At 33.6% G+C, this 23240-nt stretch overlaps 2 protein-coding genes across 6 annotated transcripts in view; both read left to right on the top strand.

Annotated features, from left to right (window-relative positions):
• The window catches only part of Twin (CCR4-NOT transcription complex subunit 6-like twin), a 219388-nt gene extending 200783 nt beyond the window's left edge, over window positions 1-18605 (top strand). For all 5 annotated transcript variants that reach the window (XM_070314959.1, XM_070314972.1, XM_070314979.1 and 2 more), the window contains 6 exons: window positions 5-317; window positions 4556-4707; window positions 16281-16511; window positions 16650-16827; window positions 16954-17093; window positions 17173-18605. In XM_070314959.1, the coding sequence (XP_070171060.1) occupies window positions 19-317; window positions 4556-4707; window positions 16281-16511; window positions 16650-16827; window positions 16954-17093; window positions 17173-17249 (1077 nt within the window). In that variant the 5' untranslated portion in view covers window positions 5-18 and the 3' untranslated portion in view covers window positions 17250-18605. The remainder of the gene's footprint in view (window positions 1-4; window positions 318-4555; window positions 4708-16280; window positions 16512-16649; window positions 16828-16953; window positions 17094-17172) is intronic.
• Yip1d1 (Yip1 domain-containing 1) lies at window positions 13987-15570 on the top strand. Its single transcript, XM_070315039.1, has 2 exons — window positions 13987-14330; window positions 14612-15570. The coding sequence occupies exons 1-2, from the start codon at window positions 14099-14101 to the stop codon at window positions 15169-15171; spliced, it is 792 nt and encodes a 263-aa protein (XP_070171140.1). The 5' UTR covers window positions 13987-14098; the 3' UTR covers window positions 15172-15570.
• Window positions 18606-23240: the final 4635 nt, after the last annotated feature.

Below are 23240 nucleotides of genomic sequence, written 5' to 3'. Positions count from 1 at the left end.
ACAGGCATATTTACGGTGATGTGTTACAATGTGCTGTGCGACAAATACGCGACACGGCAGATGTACGGCTATTGTCCGAGCTGGGCGCTGGACTGGGAGTATCGAAAGAAGGGTATCCTCGACGAGATACGGCATTACGCCGCGGACATCATCAGCCTGCAAGAGGTCGAGACGGACCAATTCTACAATTTCTTCTTGCCGGAGCTTAAGCACGACGGCTACGACGGCATATTCTCGCCCAAGTCCCGCGCGAAAACGATGGCGGAAAACGATCGCAAGTACGTCGACGGCTGCGCCATTTTTTATAGGACCGCCAAGTAAGTGCATTCCTCTGTCATCTGTCTCGTTACTCGTTGCCCCGAAATGGACGAAAATAACAAATATATTGCTGTGTCTGCCATAAAAACTCGAAGATAAAAATATCTAATTTACTATCTACTACTTGAAAATATTTTTCTTTACAAACATTACGCATGAATTTTAATACTTTGTTATTCTTCAGTGATATTTTTCAAAAACGATTTTATAAATTTTATAATGTAGCTTATAATGTTTCTTATAATTATTTTTTATAATACGCTGAGAAGGGGAAAAAAAACAAAGTTAAAGAATGAAACAGATGTATATAACGTCGATAAACGACGATAGATAATCGATTTTGAAGAAATTTAATTCAAATGTTCAGAATTATTACATGCGAGAATTTTTCATATTACATATAGTTTAAGTGTGAAAGGATGTTCCATTAATTCGCCATTTTCCTCCGCATATTGTTCTATCACGACAAGCATTCTAATTGTCTCACGTTGGAGAAAACGAAAAAGGATTATGACAGTGAAAAAAAGAGGGAGAAAGAGAGAGAGAGAGAGAATGTGTGTGTTTCGATTCTTCGGCGATCCCTCGATTTATTAAGAGGCATGGTAATTTAATTAATAAACGCACAACAGCGTAACAGAAAAACTCTGTCCGACTTAATACAGTTATCGATCACACGCGATCGAATACTTCGTGAGCAAATGCGCCCTGAAATTTCTCGAAAGTTCCATTCATCAGATTCATACGCACATACGTATACGATAAAAGTGAAGCAATTAAAAAAATTTAATAACCAATTGATTTTTTAAATAATAACCAATTCGATGTATAGTTATACAATTTTTTTTTAAATATATTTTGTGATTATTTTTTAAACTGGTGCGCATGATTTTATTTGTATTTGTATTTTTTTTTTTTTAATTTAAAAAATAATATAGTTATATAAGAGTAACGATATAGATACGAAATATTTGATATGAAAACGCTTCTCGTTGCTTTGATAAAAAAAAGGCAGCCGGTTATTTTTTATTATTCGTTGTTATCGTTTTCACAAGATTTTACGTTTTGATATGCAGTTATTACATCAAAGATTATCGTCATCGCATTTGCGAAATCAATTACAAAGCCGGCTCCGCTTATCATCGCCTCGATACCGGAAAGAGCTGAGATCTCCCAAAGCGCGACGTTTAATTTCAAGCGGGATGAAAGACGCGTCCGCTCGCAATTTAACAAAGCGTCGCGCGCATGTCTGGCGTGTAATAACGTCATGGTAATCCAATATCGCGTCAGATAGTAACGCTTGTCGTAAATCGCCGTTCGTGTTTAATAGAAAAGCGAACGCGTCGCTTTCGCGAGCGCGTCTTTTTTTCTATTTGACAAATTAACCGGAAATCGATAGATTTCCTTTATGAAATAGTATTTGCGTTTTAGGATATATAGAGAAGGAGTCTCGGAGGCTATAAAATCACAGAGATATAATAAAATCGGCGAATAATAAATAAATGAATAATCTTAAATAAGCATGAATAAAGATTTAATCGTATCGATATTTATATACATAAAATGGTTACCAATAGATTTGATATTAAAAGAGAGGAAAATCCGATAATTTTGCGTCACACGCGTAAACATGACGTTCAGATTTCAATGATCCGATAGACGGGGCGTCGAAATTATTGCCGGGCATGTTGCGGCAACATCGATACACACAAATTGCCCTTTGCGACGGCATCGAATGGAATGTCGCAGCTGCACAGCGTCTATGACGCATTAATCATCGCGGCCGCCGGTCTCGCTACCCGAGATATCTATTTCGACTAATGCTTATTTTCAGAGGATCTCGTGACATAATGGCAGGTCTCCGCGATATCGCGTCGCAATGCCAACCCCGGGGGCTATCAAACCACGAGCGCGACGATTAATGCGCCCCTATACATATGTGTAACGGTTCACTTTATAACCCACCCCGTCGTAAATAGCTCGAGCGAAGTAAATGTGTCTCTGTGCGACAATATTAAGGCCGATGGCGACGAATGAGTTTCCCCCCCTCCCCCCTTCCTTCTTTCACGTAGTAGGATACGTATCGTTTTAATCCTCTACCGCATCGTTTTAACATTCTGTATTTAATGAAGCTGGAATATTTATATTTCGACTTATTGGCATATATAATTGAATTTCGAATAAAATTATTTAAGGAATCGTATCTTGAATAAAAATGTTTTTCGAGATATTTTATTTTTTATTAAGACACATATATGCCATTAAAGAGAATTCCGCGTGATTTAATAATATGAAAATTGCTGAAAATTGTCAATTCGCGCATAGGAATTCGAGATTGCTGCGTTTGTCTGACTAAAACGCGCTCGTACTACTGCGACGTCAGACCGCGGCATGATTCGCGCGACTTTCTCTCGACGTTTCTTCCCTCTCTCGTCGCCTCGCCATGAATTTCCTCGGCCGACGGTGATGAGGAGAAGGAAAAAGAAGAAGGAATCTTGCTTTTACGACTTGCAAAGACACGACCATCGATTTCAATCCGGCTGAACAACGCGACCAAATCGACCGAATCGAATCAACGCTCGCGCGATGAGCGTAAAGTTCAACTCGCGTTCAATTTCCGCCTTCGGCGCTCGCCCCTCGATCATTCCCGGCTTTATTGCCTCCTCGCGGATTATACGGCGCAATGTCGAAGTGCCGCTTAAAAAAGGAGAGAAAAAAAAATGGAAGAAGAGAGTTTAATGTTCGCGCGATACACGACAACGTCGATAAAATTCTACGATCCATTAGACGATAAATATTTTTCGAGCGCGTTAAGCTTTTATTCTTTCGCGGAATGAAGAAGAACAATTGCAATCTTTGTATAAAACATTATATTCTCTTATATATTTTTAAATTTTAATTATATAAAATCTGAAAATATTTTTCTATATTCAAAAGAGGAAATTGTCTTTTAAATTCAAAGGTGAACCGAAAAAGTCAGTTGGATATGTTTCAGACAGCGGGAAATCAATTAGGCATTCAGAATTTCCATCGCGATCCTTTTTCTTATTTTTGGCCAGTCTTAACTCAATCCTCTTTCCGGAGCGACTACGGATGACGTTGATTCAATCTTGTTTACGACTACGGAGAGGCTGGCCCGGAAACGGATGGGGGACTCGTAATGGGTATTCGGCGAAGAATATATTTCTCAAGCATACGTGCCGCACATATCAGAAGTAAGAAAGAGAAGAGAAAAGGTCCAGGGCATTCTACATCGCGTACGTGATACGCCTTTCTCTGGCTGCGACGAAAATCCGTCCAATACCGACAAGACGTTACCCCTCGTCGTATCTAACGTTGTACTGCGAGCGCGTTCGCCAAGTCTCTCTCTCTCTCTCTCTCTCTCTCTCTCTCTCTCTCTCTATGTCTCCATGGGACGAAATTGAGTCTCGCCGGCCCTTTACTAGGACTTAAACGACCGATTGAGAAAGGACCAGGAATTCTTTTTCCCGACACATAGTTTTCGCGCGATTCGTGACTCACGCTATTGTAGCTGCGATGACAATTGACATTACACTCTCAGAAAGGATTTCTGATAACGAGACGAAAAATATTCTTGACATATTTAATCGTATCACAACCTTATGCGGTATAAAAATAAAACAATTTTAAAATTAAATCAATAATTCCTTTTCCTCTCTCTCGAATTAAATAAGATTGTCTTACTATCTTGAGACAAGAGTAACGTATACAAATCTAAGCTTATATATTCTTGCATTTAGAATAACTTGATGTTAGCGCCACAATAGTCGGCGCGAAACCGATATGCGGTGGCGTTACTAGGCATTTTATTCTAGATTTAAGAATTTTCCATTCAAGATTAAAATATTCCTTTTTCAATAATAAATATGATTGTCGCTACATCGATCCTATTTTATGATAGATTGAAGAGTAATAGCATTAGATCCGGAAATCTTTTCTGTGGGTGTATGGTCTTTGATGCAACGAAAAGAGAATTTAATCTCATACTGAAATACTACATTTAATCCTAAAAAGAATAGGCCTGTTAATTTCACAATCCATTACATTAAGATTCCTTTACATATATTTTCTCGAATTTACTCGCGCGTGAATGGAATCGATTTTTATGTTAAACAAATTTAAGAATTTAAAAAATAAAGAAGCAACTTAATAAATATATTTTGCTAATCGAAATTTTTTTTATCTCTTTCTCATGTATTCTTTATTTTTTCTTTTGCAGATTTTCTCTGATAAAGGAGCATTTAGTTGAATTCAATCAATTGGCGATGGCGAACGCGGAGGGTTCGGACAATATGTTAAATCGAGTCATGCCCAAAGATAACATCGGACTGGCTGCATTACTTAGGACTAAGGAAGCCGCTTGGGATAATGGTGAGTATGCACATGAAATCAATACTTTCTCGATATAGGACATTGTTTGCAGAATATTCTATGCAGCTTGAATAAGTTGGAATATATAAAAATATTTGGTATATTCTTAACTTATGTATGATTGGTATTTGGACATTCGATATTCTCGAAATCGAATTTTCATTTTGAGACCGATAAAAAAGATTGGTCGTTTCAATTGTGCGAATATTCGCAAAATCGTCTCGAAACGGAAAAAGTTAAAGATTGCGTGTACGATTCGTGAAAATAAAAGAACGACAGAGGCGGCAGACGCTGACTAGCATCTGCTTCCTTTTACACACATCCACGGTGATTCACGCGTATCCAGCCGTGTGTTTGCACACCCTGAAACACGAAAGTAATCAACGCGTCGGTCTCTCGGTAACCGATGAAGCTGCCGGACTACTAGTAGAAGCGCGCAATATACAGAAGTCCGCGTTTTTCCCGCGCTCGTGGAAGCTCGCGCGCTCGATGATTGAAGCGAGTAAATCGAGCCCGATACTTCCATCCGGTATACACGGGGTGATCCAACATTATCATTTACATATTGTGTGTTTCTACAATTGACCTGGAGTCGTCGATTTTTTCTTAACAATCATATTATATATATATATATATATATATATATATATATATATTTATTTAATTATTTATTTGTGACAGAATAAGGAATAAATTTTGATGTAATCAACACAATTAAAATTATAGTACAGTGATATCTAAAAACTTTCGCTTTTTTTATATAATTGAAATATTATTTTTACTAGAGGTTTATATATACATATATATAAACTTCTAATAAACATAATATTTCAATTATATAAAAAAAATCAAAAATTTTTAGTACTATAAGATACTATACTTGTGATACTAATTGTGCTGTGTTTGATTACATCAAAATTTATTCCTTATTCTGTCACAAATAGATATATTTATATATATATATATATAGTTTTTACAGAATTTTAATTCATAATTAAAACAAGTTGCGTAGTTATCGAAATTTTCAAATTTATAGAGATGATTAATCAAATCTTTTAAAGATAGTATTGGCTGTCTCTAAATTTATCGAAAGAAGTGTGGTGAGACTGGGACACCCTGTATAACAAGTGTATCGCGGAATGCGCGAGTAAATCAGGCCTGAGATTTATATGGTGCCCCAAAGGTCGAGAACGGCTCTTACGGCTCACTCCGACGCGTCGGAACGTGCTCTCGTTAATGAGCCATTACCCGCGTTACATTAATCTATACCGGGCGCAACGACCGGTCGGGAAAAAGCCGCGGACTTTTTTCGTTCTTATCGAGAAGAAGGGGGTAATCGATTGCGTCTGGGAGACCGACGACTTCTCGCAGCCTCCTGCGCGCTTCCTGCGCTGCGGTTAACACCTGATTAAGCTTCTCGTACACATCGGAAGTTATTACCGCGACGTAAATCATTATGGCAGTTGCTAGATTATCGAATCGTAAACCTCCTTCCTATTTGCAGATATAATATTTTCGTATAAATTTGTGAAATTATTGCAAGATATTTATTTACATATGTTACGAAAACAAATTTTTATAAACGTTTAGAATAAAATTCCAAAGATTTTTTGAGCGCTTATTTGAAAAATACTCGCTATCGCGATTGAACATTCTCACGGACCTTCGTAAAATTTTTTACACGTAATGACGAACATCAGAATTTCTAAATTTTCGGAAAAAAATTGTCGCTATTACGATAAATATCTTTACAGACATTTGTGGAAATGTATATGTTCGCACTCGCACAATAGTAGGAAACATTTTTCAAATCCTCGAAGAAAAAATGTAGAAGCTCTCGGATCTTCTCTCTGCCCGAAGGAATTTCTGCGCGAATGGAATTAATTTGGTTACTCACATCGAGAACTTTGTGTGACTATTTCTCGCTTTGAAGCCGTCGCTCAAATTCCTTATCTATGCTTAAGACTTGGCTAATTGAGTAATCATGAATAATAATTAAAGAACATGGCGTAAACCAAATAAGCCGATATCATTCGGCCGAATAAACAGTCTAATCCTCTAATCAAATATAATCGAGCATATTCATTGACTTCTCTCGATGAATCTTATTATATTATTTAGTATATTTCTAGCTAATTCGAGCTAATCAATATTTCTCGTTTCCCATTCATCCGAATGTTGCTATTTTATTAGGTCATTGTGTGAGCAAAATTAGAGAGGAATGTTTGATACGTACAACTTTCATTGAACTTTGCAGGAAAAAAAATATATGGAAAGATTCATTTTATTGCTTAAATGTACGATAAGAGAATACTCGCGTAGGTCGATGTTCCCTCGTAGAGATAGATGCGCTCGCGCCGAGGGCGAGAGTATCGAGATTAAATCTCGATCGAGGAGCTAAAATCCATGTAACCATGCCAGTGGGCCGCGATTAATGATCCCTCTTGCTCGAATACAAGTTCAAGACGCGCATCCTCTCAGAGCCTTATGTGGGACCTAGCTGATAGTCTCTCCGGCTCGATCCGTGAAAAAGATTCTCCGTTCCGAAGGAACATCCCTGTTCCGCGAATCTCCATTGGTCGGACTAATAGTGTACCATCAGCGGTACTAATAAACCGATATCAGCTGCCGGCGAACGATGAACGATGCGCCATTCTCGGAGAGATGTAAGGAGAGCGAGCGGATCGTTTATCGCGTGTACGCCCACGATTCGTCGGATTCTTTTCCGCGTGTAAAAATTTCAAAACGATGGCACCGTTAATCATTCCTCGGAGACTTCTCTCTGATAGTGCTCTTGATTTCTCATTGACAACGCAACAACCATAATGACGTCCTACCCGCGATGTGTATTTCACGATACGAATATGTATACGGTTAGAAAATTTGTGTTTTCTTATCAAAAAGTATTTCGGTTAAGAGATTTATATATTAAATATTTAACACATTTATGTAAGTTATTAATTTAGCATATTGCTGTTGCGTTAATTGAACTCAAGTATTAAATTATTAAAACAATTGAAAAAAAGCGTGAAAATAACACAATGTGCACCTATTTTTAATTTTACACAATAGATACGTTCCGTATTATTAGTGACAAAATTGAATTGGTTAACTTTACGGTAAAAAAATGTTGATTTTATTCTATAAAGGGAGTGAGAGTGTCTACAGACCGTTAATAACATTTTTCCCGAGTTAATTTTATTATTAAAAATATTTTAATTTTACACAAAATTTATGTCAAATTACTTTGAAGTTTACATTCCTTTTTTGTTGAAATATTAATATAGTATTAGTGTCACTATTTAACATATTATGTTAAATTAATACAAAAATTTGTGTGGACCGTTCGGGACATGTAATATGTGTTAAATTTAATACAAATTTTTCAATTGTGATACGAATATATTTTAGACGCAAGTAATATCGATGATATATAGGATCGAGAATTCATGCTGCATAAATCTTTTAATTATACGATAATTATAACTATCATATTTACAAGGAGGATAGTCTAGTATTAGAACGAATGCAAGTTTATATTCATCTTTTTTCCCCTTAGTGCGGAGAATGGAAAGTCAGCGTGGCTTTACGCGCGGTTAACCGGCTAAAAGTTTTCTCCGGCTAAAATGTCGGTAAATTCATTCAGATCCCACGGGATTATTCCGCGCCGCCGAGGATATAGTTCTACAGCGTCCGGCGAGCGGGATGCATTTAGATACGATGCAGCGATACCAAATATCGAATTTCTCGACGGTAAGGAAACACGGGAGAGATCTCAATTATTCGCGGAGTAATCAACCTCGCTACGCGATTACGTCTGGAAAATTAGAATGGAATCTCTAAAAGCGACATAAACGTATTCAGACGGTGTTAAAATAAAACGACATTAATAATTCAAAGTTTGCGTAAAATGATTCAAAGTTTCATTACGGAGAGATTTTGTAATGTAATTTCCGAATATATCAAAGAGCCACATAACGAATATCGTGTTAAAATATTATATTTTGTTGGTTGAAAATTCGAAAGATTGATTATCAGTTTTTCATTCTGTATATTGTACCCAGTTGGAAAATTTGGCTAAAATTTAACATATATTGCACTTCCTAAACGGTTCGCACAACTTTTTGTTTTAATATGTAATGGATATGTTAAATGGTGACACTAATATTACGTTAATGTTTTAACACAGAATGAATGCAAACTTCATAGGCTGCATTCGAAGAGTACGCTTTTAACGCTATGAGTGTGCTCTGTTGAACTTTCAGTAAGTAACAAAGATAGAACGATATTGTTCGCGCTAATAGCGTTTTTCCGAATGCACCCATAGTAATTAGAAATAAATTTTTGTGTAAAATCAACATATTTTTAACGACAAGATTAATTTAAAAAAAAATTTGACGATCTGTGGTCACTTTTACTCCTATTATAGAATAAAATCAACATTTTTCTTCCGTAAAGTTTAAGAGATAAATTCTGTCACTAATAATACGGAACATAGTTATTGTATTATTTTTCAGTTGTTTTAATAATTTAACTTTTACTTGAGTTCAATTAACACAATATAGCAATATGCTAAATTAACACATGAATGTGATAAGTCACTTGAATGAATAAAAAATGTTGGATCTTTTCTGGAAAAGACACGAGTACATGTAAATGATTTAAGAGGCGGATATAATATCCGTGTCGCGTAACGTTGCGATGATTCGTATTTCCATGACCTCGTTGCAATCGGCAGATAAATCGTCGGGTAATTGAATCCGCGAGAGCTGGAACGAGTAACCGCGAGAACCACGTCACACGACATTCGTTACATGCGAGACATCTTGTCGCTTAATTAATCGCGCTCGCGGCACGATGCATCCCGAGTACAAGAATGTACTCGCTTCGGATACTCGCGTTCGCATTCTCCGCCCGAGGCGGATAGAGTAACGGCAGCAGCGCAAGCTCTCCATCTCTCTCTTTCTCGCGCGCGAGCTTTATAAATTCGCACAGGCTGTCTAGAGATACCGGTGACACCAAACCTATCTCGAATGAGCATCTCTCGAACGAGTATTCACCTCCACGTGTCACTCTGTCCGATTTTTCACTGATATATTGAGCCGCTGCGCACTGAAAACTGCGTAACTATATGCGTATGCATAAATAAGCGCGCGCTTCAAGCGTTGGCTTTGCATTTTACCACGTGATTGCGTGATGCCATGCATCCTACAGACTATTTTAATAATGCACATATATATTATATATCTATCGATCAGTTACTATTATTGTTCTATCATTAATATGTATTTATTATCATATATCATTAGTGTCATCATTTATATATTATTATTCGCGCGTTATTATTAACACGATAATGAAATGAGATTTAAGGCAATGAAGTATGAAAATTGTTATTCGTATAAAATCTTTTTATCGTATCGCTTGTAATTGAAATTGTGACGACGTTATTTAAGAGATCCGCTTTTTAAAAGAAAATTTTTGCGTGATATTTAATTCGCATTCTTGTAAAATGAAATCTGAAATCTTCGCAAAGCTCGACTATCGTGTTTTGAAACACGATTTGCTGAAGAGTTTGACGTATCGACATCGAGTGTCTCGTTAAACGCATCACAACAGTCTAATTGGATAGGCGATTTTTAAATAATATCCACAACGACGAAATGAACTCTCCTCGAAGTGACGCTCCTAATCATTCACTATCGCGCTTTAATATCCGCGCCGGATACATCGTTCTCCAATATGCATATTAATGCAGAGTGAGGGATGAGAGAGTTGCATAAAATAAGTAGTGGCGCGACACAAGTCGGAGATGAATCTATCCATTAATGATAGCGTATTGGCATTTAATTTAATGATTTTTAGATATCGCAGTCTTTTATGGTATATAGCAATGCCAACACCGTAGTTTCTTTGTATTTATCACATTTGTTTCAATTTTTGGTCTTTAAGCATAGGATATTTAAATTGCATTCTATGTTTCTAGTGACTGTATAATTTTCATAAATCTTTATTCATTTTAATATAGTATAAACATATGAGAATTTTTATCTAATTAAAATATATGTTATATATATAAACTCTTCTAATATAGTTTCTTATATTTCTTTTTTTTTCGAGAGAGAGAGAGAGAGCAAAAATAAATCTCTATTATTAACAATATAAAAATTAATTAGATAGCAATATCAATATTATATGTGTATGTGTGTTGTATTTTTTAATCGATTATTTTTAGAGTTTTGGATAATTAGCCTCCGATTTTGATCCTTCATAAAAGTCAGTTCGTAGATTGCAGGGTCCGTGTCTGCTATAAAAGCTTCTCTTGCCCAGGAGGTATTCGGGGAAAGGGGATAGAACGGATATTGATTCCCTCAGTAATTTACGAGACTGCTACCGGTTCGAGCCGGCGAATGCCGATTCGCGGGTTTGATTGTCGTACAACCGCCATTCGAAGGTTCCTTAACCCTCTATTCTAATCTAGACTAATTTACATCCTGAAATATTCATATTGCCAATGGCGAACAGCCATGTTATCGGCTTTTCTTAATCCTGCTTTATACAATATGAAAGCGATTAGTGACGCTCTCACGATGAATTTTCGAGTTATGATAGGAATATTTTATTTCCCATAACGCCTTGGGACATTTAAACCACTATCTTGTTTTTCTGTACTGTTACGATAAATATTATTTTGCATATTATTTTGATTTAAGTAAATAAGTCATAAAATGCAATAGGTGATTTTACTCTTATATATACAATTCTAATACTAAAAAAATGAAATATATATTTTTTATTTCATTTATCTTGTTGCACTTTTTATCTCTAGATTACAAAATAATGATTTTATTTTTTTCGTGCAAAAGAATCGACTGGATCGCGTAAGTTTGTCTCGTAGAACGAGCGATTCTTGCGGAATGTTTCTGCGAAGGAACGTGGTGTAAGAGATTGAAGACGCAAGGCGAAACAGCTGCTTGAGTAGGGTTAATCTGTAAGGTCCGATAGTAAAAGCGGATTCTCGTGGGCGCAATTAAACGGGGCGAATTTACGATATTGTGTTCGAGAGGACAGAGTATACCCCCCGGATCTCACACGGGGGTATTAAATAACGATTTTTACGTCCGATAATCCTCGAGAGAGTCGGTGGAGATCGCCACGGACTCGAGGAGAAGTGAAAAAGAGAAGAGTAAAGAGGAACTTAAGGACGTTTAATCTACGGGGTTGAACGCGATTTTGCAATAAAGCCAATTTTTTTTCCTCGAACAACTTGAAAGTTATATTAAAAACTTTCCACAAAGTATCGCAATTACATTAAAGTTTTTATATTAAATAGGTGAAGCATTTCAACTTTAAATAAAGTGTTAAAGTATTAATCAATTTGACACTGCATATATATATATATATCCACATAAAATGTCAAATTGATTAATAAATTTAATACTTTCAATTATACGTCAAATATGTATGTATTTATATTTATCATATTTTTCTTTGAAACTGTTCTATTAATTTTATTCGTTAATTTTATTCACGCCGACTTTTTTTATTAAATTTCAAAGAAAAAAGATTTATCCACGATTCTGTCGTTGGAATAATTATTATTAATTTTTTTCTTGGCGATATATATTGTTATATTTAAGACTCAACTATACATATATAGCTTTCTGCTTTAATAATAATGCTAATTGAAAGATAAATCACTTTTCGATGACTTTTCCGAATATTTGAACGATCCACCTACGACTTTTGCTTCTTGCCAAAAGTCGGGAATTACTTAAGTCATAGGTGAGTTAATATACCGTAAAAGCTAAATTAATATACTCAATTACTCTATGACGAGATCATCATCAACATGCACAGTGGTAAGAGATTGTCTTATACTATCCAATAAAATTATGACGCTCTCAATCTTCATGTTGCTATGCTATGACGTGTTTGAAAACCTTATAAGATCGAAAGCAATTTAAAACAATAATTTTAAAAAATTGAGATTTTATGTTGCGAAATTATAAGAAAAACTCTTCATCGTCTCTATTTATTTTTATAGTTGTAAGATAGTTAAAAAAGAACTGTTTTAAGATAGTTAAAAAAAAAACATTCTGCGTGCATACTTGTTGCGGCAAAGTATTCCCAAGTCAGGCGATTTCCAATGCCCTTGGGAGCCAACGGCGAAGGAATTTATCGACAACGGAAATTAAATACAGCATTAATCTACCGTAATTGCGCAACGAAAGTATTAGCAGCGTTAATTTACGGGTCTTATTAAAGGCCGAGCCGAGACTGCTCCGAGAGAACCAAGGATTCGGGATTTACACTCTCTTAAAGCTGATGAATGTTCTAATTGTGTACCGATAACTTAGTACTCAGTATCGCGTGGCTGCTCCTTTTCATCTTAATCACCCTTGCAATTAATAACGAAGCGTGAGAGGAAGTGATGGTGAGTCAAGATCGCAAGATACCACAAACTTGCGCAGCAAGATGCATGTATATACAAATCTTTTGATAAATATTATATTATATTATCAAATTACAGGATGTCCGCAAAGTTACCGCATTACCTACTAATGGCAGATTCTTGAGACGTTTTTTCCTCAACGAAAATGTCGAGAGAGATCAACATTTTTTGCAAGTTTCCAATTTTTTACATCATATATCTTTGTAATTAAGCCTTAAATTAAAATTCCCTCTCTTTATATTAAAGTAAACTCTATCTGAAATTAACTCAAGAATGTAGTTTTAACTCTCTATAGAGTTTAGTTTGCAAAAAGCCTTACTTTTTTAATCGTGTATAACATAGAAATTATTGATGCTTTGATATTTTTGCTGAGAAAAGATTATCTTAAAATGATCTCAAAAATTTGTTATTATGGGAGGTGATGCGGTAACTCTGGAACACCTTGTATATATATACAATATAATATACACGTGTATTATTATTGAATTATATATGTTTAAAATAATCGTACATACATGTACAAAAGAACAATATTGTAAAAAAGATTGTTTTAAAATAAATAGAAAAGATACAGAAACACAGATCATAGAAGATTAAGAAACATTTGAAGAATGATTCTAACAATTAGAAAAACTGAAAAGAAGTGAAAAAAATAAAGAACACATATTAGCATAAATCAATGAATTAATCAGAATTATTTGTGAAAAATAATATATTTTATTTGAAAGAGAATTATTTTTCTCAAATTATAACTGAATTACCGAATGTCGCTAAAGCAGCGCGCTGTAATGTGCTATTACCTCGCAATAAGTGATCTAGCCTAACCTGTGCTGACGATCTCAACGGATTGATGTGTCAACATATTTCGAATAATTCGAGGTCAAGAAGAAGACTCGAATCTATAAAGAAGAAACGTAATTATAAAACACCGGCAGGATGTCCGGATACGCCGGCCAAAAAAACATCTACTGGTCCCAGTCGCCACCGTTACAGCAGGGCCAATTTAACTTTGAACAGTCCGGTTTCGGTCAACCTAACCAACAATTCGAATTCCAGACGTTCAACGAGCAAGCAACTGGCGATTATTCATATGGGCGCAACAGCTTCCTCGATCCTACACAGAACTCTTATGGCAGCGACCTATACACGCAGGACGATTATACGAAAGGTAGAAAAAACGACGGACCCATCCTTTTGGTTATCTGATCCTCGAGCTAACATGAACACCGTGCGTGTCGGATTAATGATGTGCGAACAAACCATCAAAAATATTTTGAACGCGCAATGAAAGTTGCGTATTAGTCGAGTATTATTCGAAGAAAACTCTAGAAAATTTATTCTTGCCAATACAGAAATGGATAATTTGTCGTATTTAATGTATTGGAACATCCGCTCGAGGATTATTGACGTATTGACATTGCGTAAGGGAAATCTTCACTAAATTTACAGGCACCGCTGGCTTCGGAGAGGAAGAGGATGAACCGCCTCTGTTGGAAGAGCTTGGTATCGATCCCGACAGGATAATGCAAAAGACTCTGGCAGTGTTGAATCCCTTCCATAGGAAAGGACAAATTGACGATGCAAATTACCTGCTGCAGGACTCGGATTTGGCAGGGCCTGTGGCGTTTTGCCTGATCCTCGCGGCGTTTTTGCTGCTAGCCGGTTCCAAAGCACACTTTGGCTATGTATATGGCTTAGCCATGACTTCTTGCATACTTATGTATATCCTACTGTCTTTGATGAGCAGCAGCGCAAATATCACATTGTCATCTATCGCATCTGTACTGGGCTATTGCTTGTTGCCCGTAGTTGTTCTGGCGGGTGTTAGCGTCTTCACTACATTGCGAGGCCCGATAGGCCTGATTTTCGCGGTCTTGACTGTCGCTTGGGCATCGTTATCCGCTTCTAGACTTTTCACCACTATGTCGGGAGAAGAGGACCAGAAACTTCTCATAGCATACCCATGTCTACTTCTCTATGGTGTATTTACATTGATAATAATATTTTAATTTAGAAATTGATTGGACGTATGTATATTTATAGGATTTATATCCATCTCTAATTAAACTTCTCGGATTTGAATAATACATTTTGTTTATGTACAGATTGATGCCATTAATTATGTAATAAAGTGAAATTTATTTAAGTTTGTATTTACTATAATTGCACTATTAATAATGGAGAACCGTTTTGTAAATGATAGAACTGTCAACAGTTAAAAAAATACACAAGTCATTAAGTTTTTGCGGTTTCTTAAATAGTTCGAACTCTTTCAATAAGCAGATTTTTGGAAAAATATGCTTATATTTTGAAAGGAAGGAATGATGCATGCGAGCGAGTGCTAAGTTTATTGCAAACGTTAGATTAACATTTGTTACACAATTTTTAAATAAAGTTTATGACCTTAATTTGTGTTATCCTTATTTACATTTCATCACAATGATTATTATAAAGAATACTTTACAAAATACATATATAATTTTTATTTTTATTTATTTGTTCTCAAGAATACAAAAAAATAGATATCTATATCTCTATTAAAAAATCAATAATCATTCTTATGCTCAGAGAATTTATTTTTATCATTCTTATAATTAAATATATAATTTTTTAGTATAGTGTATGAAAGCTTATGCATAAATAAATAAATAAACTTACTATGCATAGCATTTATAATGTTGACAAAATAAAATAGATTTTATTATATTTGATAACAAATTTCAATTTTTTTCATGTATTAATACTCAACAATATAAATATGCAGTATAGCTAGAGATTTCAATAATAATCAAGATATAGATTTCTTTAAACGCATCATAATAAAACTTTTCGATGTAACATAATGTAAAATAAATTCATGAAGACAACAAAGAGGTATTATATGTTTATATATTATCGCTCATATATTACAATATAAATATATACGATATATATTGCAATCCATATATAAGATTATAAACAATTATCTATTCGCGTTTTCGTATTATATCTCGTTTTTGTGTTTTTTAATTATTCTTTTTTTCCAAATTATATCTGAACATTTAAGATGCTGGCAAATTATTGGATACATCATGTATCTGAATACAACTAATTAGATTATTTCTTTTTTTTTTTGCAGGTGTTCCATCTGATCCGGCACAAGTGCAACAACCAATTTTAGTTTGTACGGCGCATATCCATTGGGATCCCGAATTTTGCGATGTAAAATTGATACAGACGATGATGTTGAGCAATGAATTACGTTCCATTTTGGACCAAGCTGGTCAGTCATTCAGACCCGGCCATAAGCCTGACTCTTCCAATGTTCAACTGCTACTTTGTGGCGACTTTAATTCCTTACCTGATTCTGGTAACACACATGTTTATACTAGCAATTTTTCTAAACTTTTTTTAAACCGATCTCTTGTATTTACTAATACTCGATAATAAATTTATGTATGTACGCAGTTCATAAATATAATATTAATAGTAACAAATCGCTACGCAGGTGTGATCGAATTTCTTACATCCGGACGTGTGGCGGCCGATCATCGTGATTTTAAGGATTTAGCGTATAAATCGTGTTTACAAAAGATCTCTGGCTGCGATAAACCTAACGAATTCACGCATTCTTTCAAGCTTGCATCTGCCTATAGCGAGGACATTATGCCTTACACCAACTACACGTAAGAGAACAATTCATTTTTTATTTCTGCATACGTACAGTTTATTTTATATATATAAGATATATTTTATATGTATTATATATATTCGGATATATCTTTTTTAACACGCTTTTTTTGCATTTTCAGATTTGAATTTAAAGGCATAATAGACTACATTTTCTATTCGAAGCAAAGTATGGTGCCACTGGGCCTCCTAGGTCCATTAAGCCCAGAGTGGTTTAAAGAACATAAAGTAGTAGGATGTCCTCATCCTCATGTCCCATCTGGTAAATTTATATATGTTTTGAATTGCTTTCTTCCGTCAATGAAATTAATAACTTCGACATTTTATGTTTCATATACCAGATCACTTTCCTCTGTTAGTGGAGTTGGAAATGACACCGACAGTAGGAACAAGTAATGGTTTGATCTCACGCAGGTAGCAGCCGCTGCGATCTAGGCCCAAGTAACCATAAGAAGACGAGAAATCAATAAGGAAGGTAAAAAAGGGGGAAAAAAGAATTTGCATCACTTCTTCTCTACTTACTTCTGGCTCTAGCAATATCATTCGCAGTCGACTTATTACTCTTACTACAATAGAACGAACGTTATACATATAAATACTCCATACATTGCCGCACATTCAATCAACAGCAATTGCTGTCATTGAGACGCCGACGAACACACAATTCTAATGACCAGGTGAAGGGAGCCGTGTTGTAATGCGTTTAGCTAGCCCATGTATAGTGTATTGCATTTTTAAGAGCTAACTCACTCTCCCATGCCTAAGAATTATTGTAACCTCTCTATTTACCATCATAATATGTATGTAGATACCTATTTTCCTACAAAAAATAAAGAAAGAGAAAATGACGATATTCCGATCAAGAAGCCTCTGTGATATCAACATTTAATACAATTGGAACAAATTAACATATTTACTAGTAAACGAAACTAGTACAGCGTCTTACTAGATAGAGACAGAGAGAGAGAAAGAGAGAGACACATCTTAAAGAAAACTCCCTCCTCCCCTTCCTAAATGTCATTACAACATTCTCCAAGCCAACCTTTTGATAAGAATGCTGCCATCCAATGAGAGAGAAAAAGAAAAAAAATTGTATTTTTAAACAAAACGAAAACAAAAAAGCATATGAAAACATACATGCTATACTGGGCTGTGCGAAGTGATTGGAGTGATTGACTTAAAACAATTTCAATGCAAGTACAAATCTGTTCTTATTGGCCACGTATATATTGATATAATATGATAATGTTATATAAGAAAACAAGAAAACATAGATGATATTGTAGCGGGTGTATTTGTAAGTATGATATAATGTAATGATATTCATCACACACATTTGTTATAGTGTCAAAGTGAGATCAGTTCGACATTCGCCCACATTTTAGGTATCCGTTCGATTCCGATTATATTAATGTATATGTGCTCTGTATACCACATAATCCACTACTTGTTAATTCAGTTGCATCGAAAAACGAGAGAATTTCGACAGAATTGCGCGAAAGTTTTCGCGTTTTTCTGCAACATTGCATTTCCATCTATCTGACATCTTGCTTATTTGTCCTTTCTATTGCAATGTCGCAGTTAATATCGCAACTACCAAAATATAGATTCTAATTATTTTAGTTATCTTAGGAAATATATTAGACAGCTTTTAACGATATTGTAAAATATGCAATATTCCATGTGTATAAATGTGCGCACGATTATAATGCAAAAATACTTGCATTTAAATTTTTTTCTCTAAAATTATGAAGATCTGCAATTTTTATTTTTCATTGATTATTTGACACTTGATGCTTCTTAAAATGCAAATAATCAGAATGTGCAATCTGTATTTGCAATCTTTCATGCAGATTTACACTAATTTGCTTAAAATTGTATTAAAAGAGAAGATTGATACTTTTTTTCATATTGTTGTATATAATTTAATCTTCAATTACATCTTTTACAGCAATTGTCAATATCTAAATATAACATATAAATATTTCCTTTTATACATATACATTGTAAATATGACAAAGGGATTTTGCAATTAGTATGTAGCTTGATTTTTTATATTAGGAAGAACACATAATGTGGAAATTTATTTTAATTTTCTTAATACCGTGCACACACACAACACATATATTCTATAATAATATGTTACAAAAATCGATATTGTGTTTTGTATTATTTTAAAATTTTTTTCTTTCTTTGAAACGATTTAACATGCAAAAGCATTTATGTTTTCTATACATTAATTGTATGTACAGATCTCATTCTTTTTTTCTGAAATACAATCGCGCCGAGATTTTTTTTTTTTTTTTGTGTAAACAATGAATACTATAATTATATATATATTATATATTATATATTATATGTATATATTTTACATATATTTTATATATATATATATATATATATGTATTTTGATAGCACATTCACACACAGCAGAATAACGCAGACACGGTAACATATATTCAAAAAGATACATAAATTTATGCACAGATTATAATTTATAAATGTTTTATAAATATTATAGCGTAATAATGGATCTCGTTATATATGGCAAATGTGTAATTAACAACATAAATTTTCTATTCAAAAACCTATTGTGTAAGGATCGTTTTAATTTAATTTGGGGCCGCAGCAACTGAATTATACAAGTAAAGGATTAATTTATCAAAGACATGTGTGTAGTAAATGTTGTATAAAGTAGGTAATTATGCTATAGTTTTAATTATCTCGAAGGAAGAGGTGGTATCTCTTCGATATTTTGTATATTCCTTCGTATTAAGCATGTTTTCACATGGCAAGCGAATGATGTGACGTATTAGAATCAATTGCCGATTGCTTTGGGCCTAATTCAATCTATCAGAACAAAAAGATAGACGACGAGAAAACGAGATGGTGTGAATTTTGTTTCAATAATAATAAAATTTGGTAAACCTTAATTTGTGCTATCGTATAAAAGGAAAGAAAGACACAAAAAAAAACACGATAATAATCAGTTTTTACTCGCTCCTCTTTTAATATTACGATGTATCACGTAGCAAAAGAAAATTAGTACAATTCGTAATATCTCTTAACTAATATAACGAGTATGGAAATGTATTTTCAGCATGAAAGTACCTATGTTTCTTTCGCGGTAAATAAAATCTTTTGGCGGATTTGGTATAATGGCGATCAATGCGCGAAAATCCTTCTTTGAAGTAGAACCCAACTTGATTTCTTTGCAAAATTGATTCTCCAAACAATTACAAGAACATGACGCAACAAAGCGCACAAATTATAATTTTACTAGCAGTATTCGAGATATCACATGGGTATTTTCATCGCTTTCGTCCGTAAAGATCACTCTGTAATTGTCTCTTATCTACTAGCGAAGAAAAAAGAAAACGAAAAAAACATAAATATATATATACGTTGTATCGATCGCTATTTGATTCTTTTTAAATACGTGGACACATGAATTGCGTTTTTTAGAATAAATATAATGATTGATTGTGTGATGTACGATGTGGGAAAACAGCGTTAGGATTTTGTCTAATCGTTGTCTAATGACACATATAATAAAAAATCGAAGCATTTTATTTGAAAAAAAGTGTAAGTACAGCACACACAGCGACATTGAATTTTGCTTTGCAAACGGGAAGAACGGAACGAGTCGGGTGACAAACACGTGCTCTCATGCATTTTTGGCTCACGCGCGAAGCCGTCTACGCCATAGTATTTCAGATATATTAGCTTTGAAATGATGGAAGCAAGAAGAGATCAATGATTCAGATAATATTCTTTAACTTAGATTAACGAGCATTCACGTCGCATTCACGAACGCGGTGATTTTACAAAACGACATTTTTAGCCGATCCCAATTTAATATTAATATTAATATTAATAAATTAGAAAAAAATTGACGAACCGAACTGACTTCGTAAAAAAAAAATATATATATATACTTCCGACAAGTGTTTTGTACAATTGAATTGCATTTGAATGGAATGACATCTATCTAAATTTGTCGGTAGTAATCTAATTCTGTACGATGTTGTATAATCATTTTTACAACATAGATATTTCAAACATGACTAAGTATATTTGTCAGTTTTATCATCTTTCTAGAATAAATCAATGAATTCATTGATTAAAGATACATATTATCGCGCTATTCCATTGTTTCTAAAATCACCGTTTTCTCAGAAAGCTAATTGTTTAATAAGAATCTTTTTATCATGCACGATTGAAAGTTATTGTGAAAAGATGCAACGGTTAATTACGGATTATCACGAGAAATTTTATGCTATAGCATTATTTCATAATAATTAGGATAACGTGTTTTTTCATTTTTTCTGCAAGGCATATACAGCGACATTTTAAAGGAATTATGCACATGTACTGTAATGAAAGTTTGATGAATCCTAATTGAATTTAATTTTTTGTCTCTGTACGATCGATATCGGATGGCAAAATGTACATACGTTTTTTTATTGATGTTGAGGAGCTTTTTAGAACTTAATATTCGCATAATACTAACGATACCGTTAACAAAGCCCTAGATACCGTATCGGAATAATGCGTGTATTAAGATAGGTACAGATCTATATATCTCAGAATAAGATGATGATAATTGCAAAAGATTGTGGCGCACATATTCGGTTTAATTTAAGTTTTAAAAAATGAAATAATTAGCGTCTCACACACACACACATCATAAAAATATTTCCTATTGAATATGCTATTAATATAACATATTATAAATACAATTTATTATATTATTTCAAATTCTAAACTATATTCAAATTTTGCAATTAAATTGTCATAATACTCCGTTTTAATAACTTTGATAATATTTTTAAATATTATGTAATTATTTTTGTAATACATTTTATTTCTACGATGTAGATGGTAATAGATGAGACGCCACAACTGGCGAAAAGTAAGATATTTATCTAAGCTTGACAATAACTGGGACAGTCCTAGACTATCCTCGTATCATTTAATAGATCTTTCAATAAAAAATGTTTTTATAATAATGCTCCTATAGTATCGATGATGGGCTGCTGGCCTACATTATTTTATCATTTTATTGAAAAATTATTTTAAATACTTACCATATATAAGTAACTTATTTCTACGTGTCACACCTATGTGTCTTTACTCTTTCTGACCGGTATATAAATATCTAAAAAAAAATAATGTTCTATTTTTATTTACGCTATATAAACTATATAAAATTGTAATTTTTGTAATCGTATAAAAAATCTCGTAAAAAAACCAATAATTTATTTATTATTTTATTCGAAAAAGATTTTTATTCCATTTTTCTATAGAAAGAAAAGTTTATAAGGTGCCAATCTCTCTCGAGAATAATGCATTTTGAGACATTGTCTTTTCAGAACTGCAATAACATTTGCGAGAGGATGTAATGCAGTTTGTAGTTTCATAGTATTATACTATACGGCTCTAAATGAACTCTGAGAATTCGAATTCGACATAAAGCGTTGATTTAAACTAGTATTATTGCCGGTATTCAATGTATTAAGTGAACAAACGATTAATTAGTTAAGAATAAGGATTCATCAAACTCTGTAGTATATATAATAGTAACGTAATCTTTATCTATATATTGTAAAGAAACCACTAAATTGTTTTAAAATCGAGTTAGCAAAGAGAAACACCACATTTAAGCTTCTAAGAAATCTCGAATAATGCATTATGCACTTCTCTCTAAATACATTAATTTTCAACCTTCTCCTACAGTAGCGCATTCAGTTTCTTATAGTTTTTCTGTTTTTCCAAATCTTACTTAATATTAAGTAGGTATTTTTACTTGAAACGATATGGAGATAGCAACTTTATAAAGTCTTGTAAAATGTGAATGCTGTATTCTGTTGCTTGGGGAATGTTTAGCATACTCTTTTGTTATAATTTTGATTAATATATTTAGGATTAATGCTCGCAATTCTCTTTGTAATTGCATATTAGGCACACTACATAACGATTTATATATATAAACATTTAAAAAAAACGCTATACACGCAATCTGACATAGAATAATATTCAATGATCGATCTATCAGCTATCTCATAAAATTTATATAATTTGTGTTATAAATATTCATCACAAGTTAAATTAATTTATATATTCTTTTGCTGATATGGCATATTTACTTTTAATTCCCGTTTATTATTATTATTATTATTATTATTATTACAATTTATATAATTGTAATATTTATAATATTATTTTGCAAATTAATTATATACAAACACTCACTTCATTGCGAGATGTTACTTTTAAAAGTAACTATATCAATATCATTTTTGACAAAAAAAGTACAATCTTTAGTTCAATATTAAAACATTTGATAATATCTCTGAAAAATTAAATGGAGTAGTACACTTAGTACTCTGCGTTGATACCACTGCTT

Source organism: Polyergus mexicanus, unplaced genomic scaffold (genome assembly GCF_030449975.1).
Source record: "Polyergus mexicanus isolate NDT 795.1 unplaced genomic scaffold, iyPolMexi1.0 SCAF_2, whole genome shotgun sequence".
NCBI classification, from domain to species: Eukaryota; Metazoa; Arthropoda; class Insecta; order Hymenoptera; family Formicidae; genus Polyergus; species Polyergus mexicanus.
This window is presented reverse-complemented; position numbering and strand designations above follow the sequence as displayed.

Coding starts and splice junctions, on each gene's coding strand:
- Yip1d1 (XM_070315039.1), top strand. CDS start 14,099: ATGTCCGGATACGCCGGCCAAAAAAACATCTACTGGTCCCAGTCGCCA. Junction 14,331..14,611: donor GCAGGACGATTATACGAAAG/GTAGAAAAAACG, acceptor CTAAATTTACAG/GCACCGCTGGCTTCGGAGAG.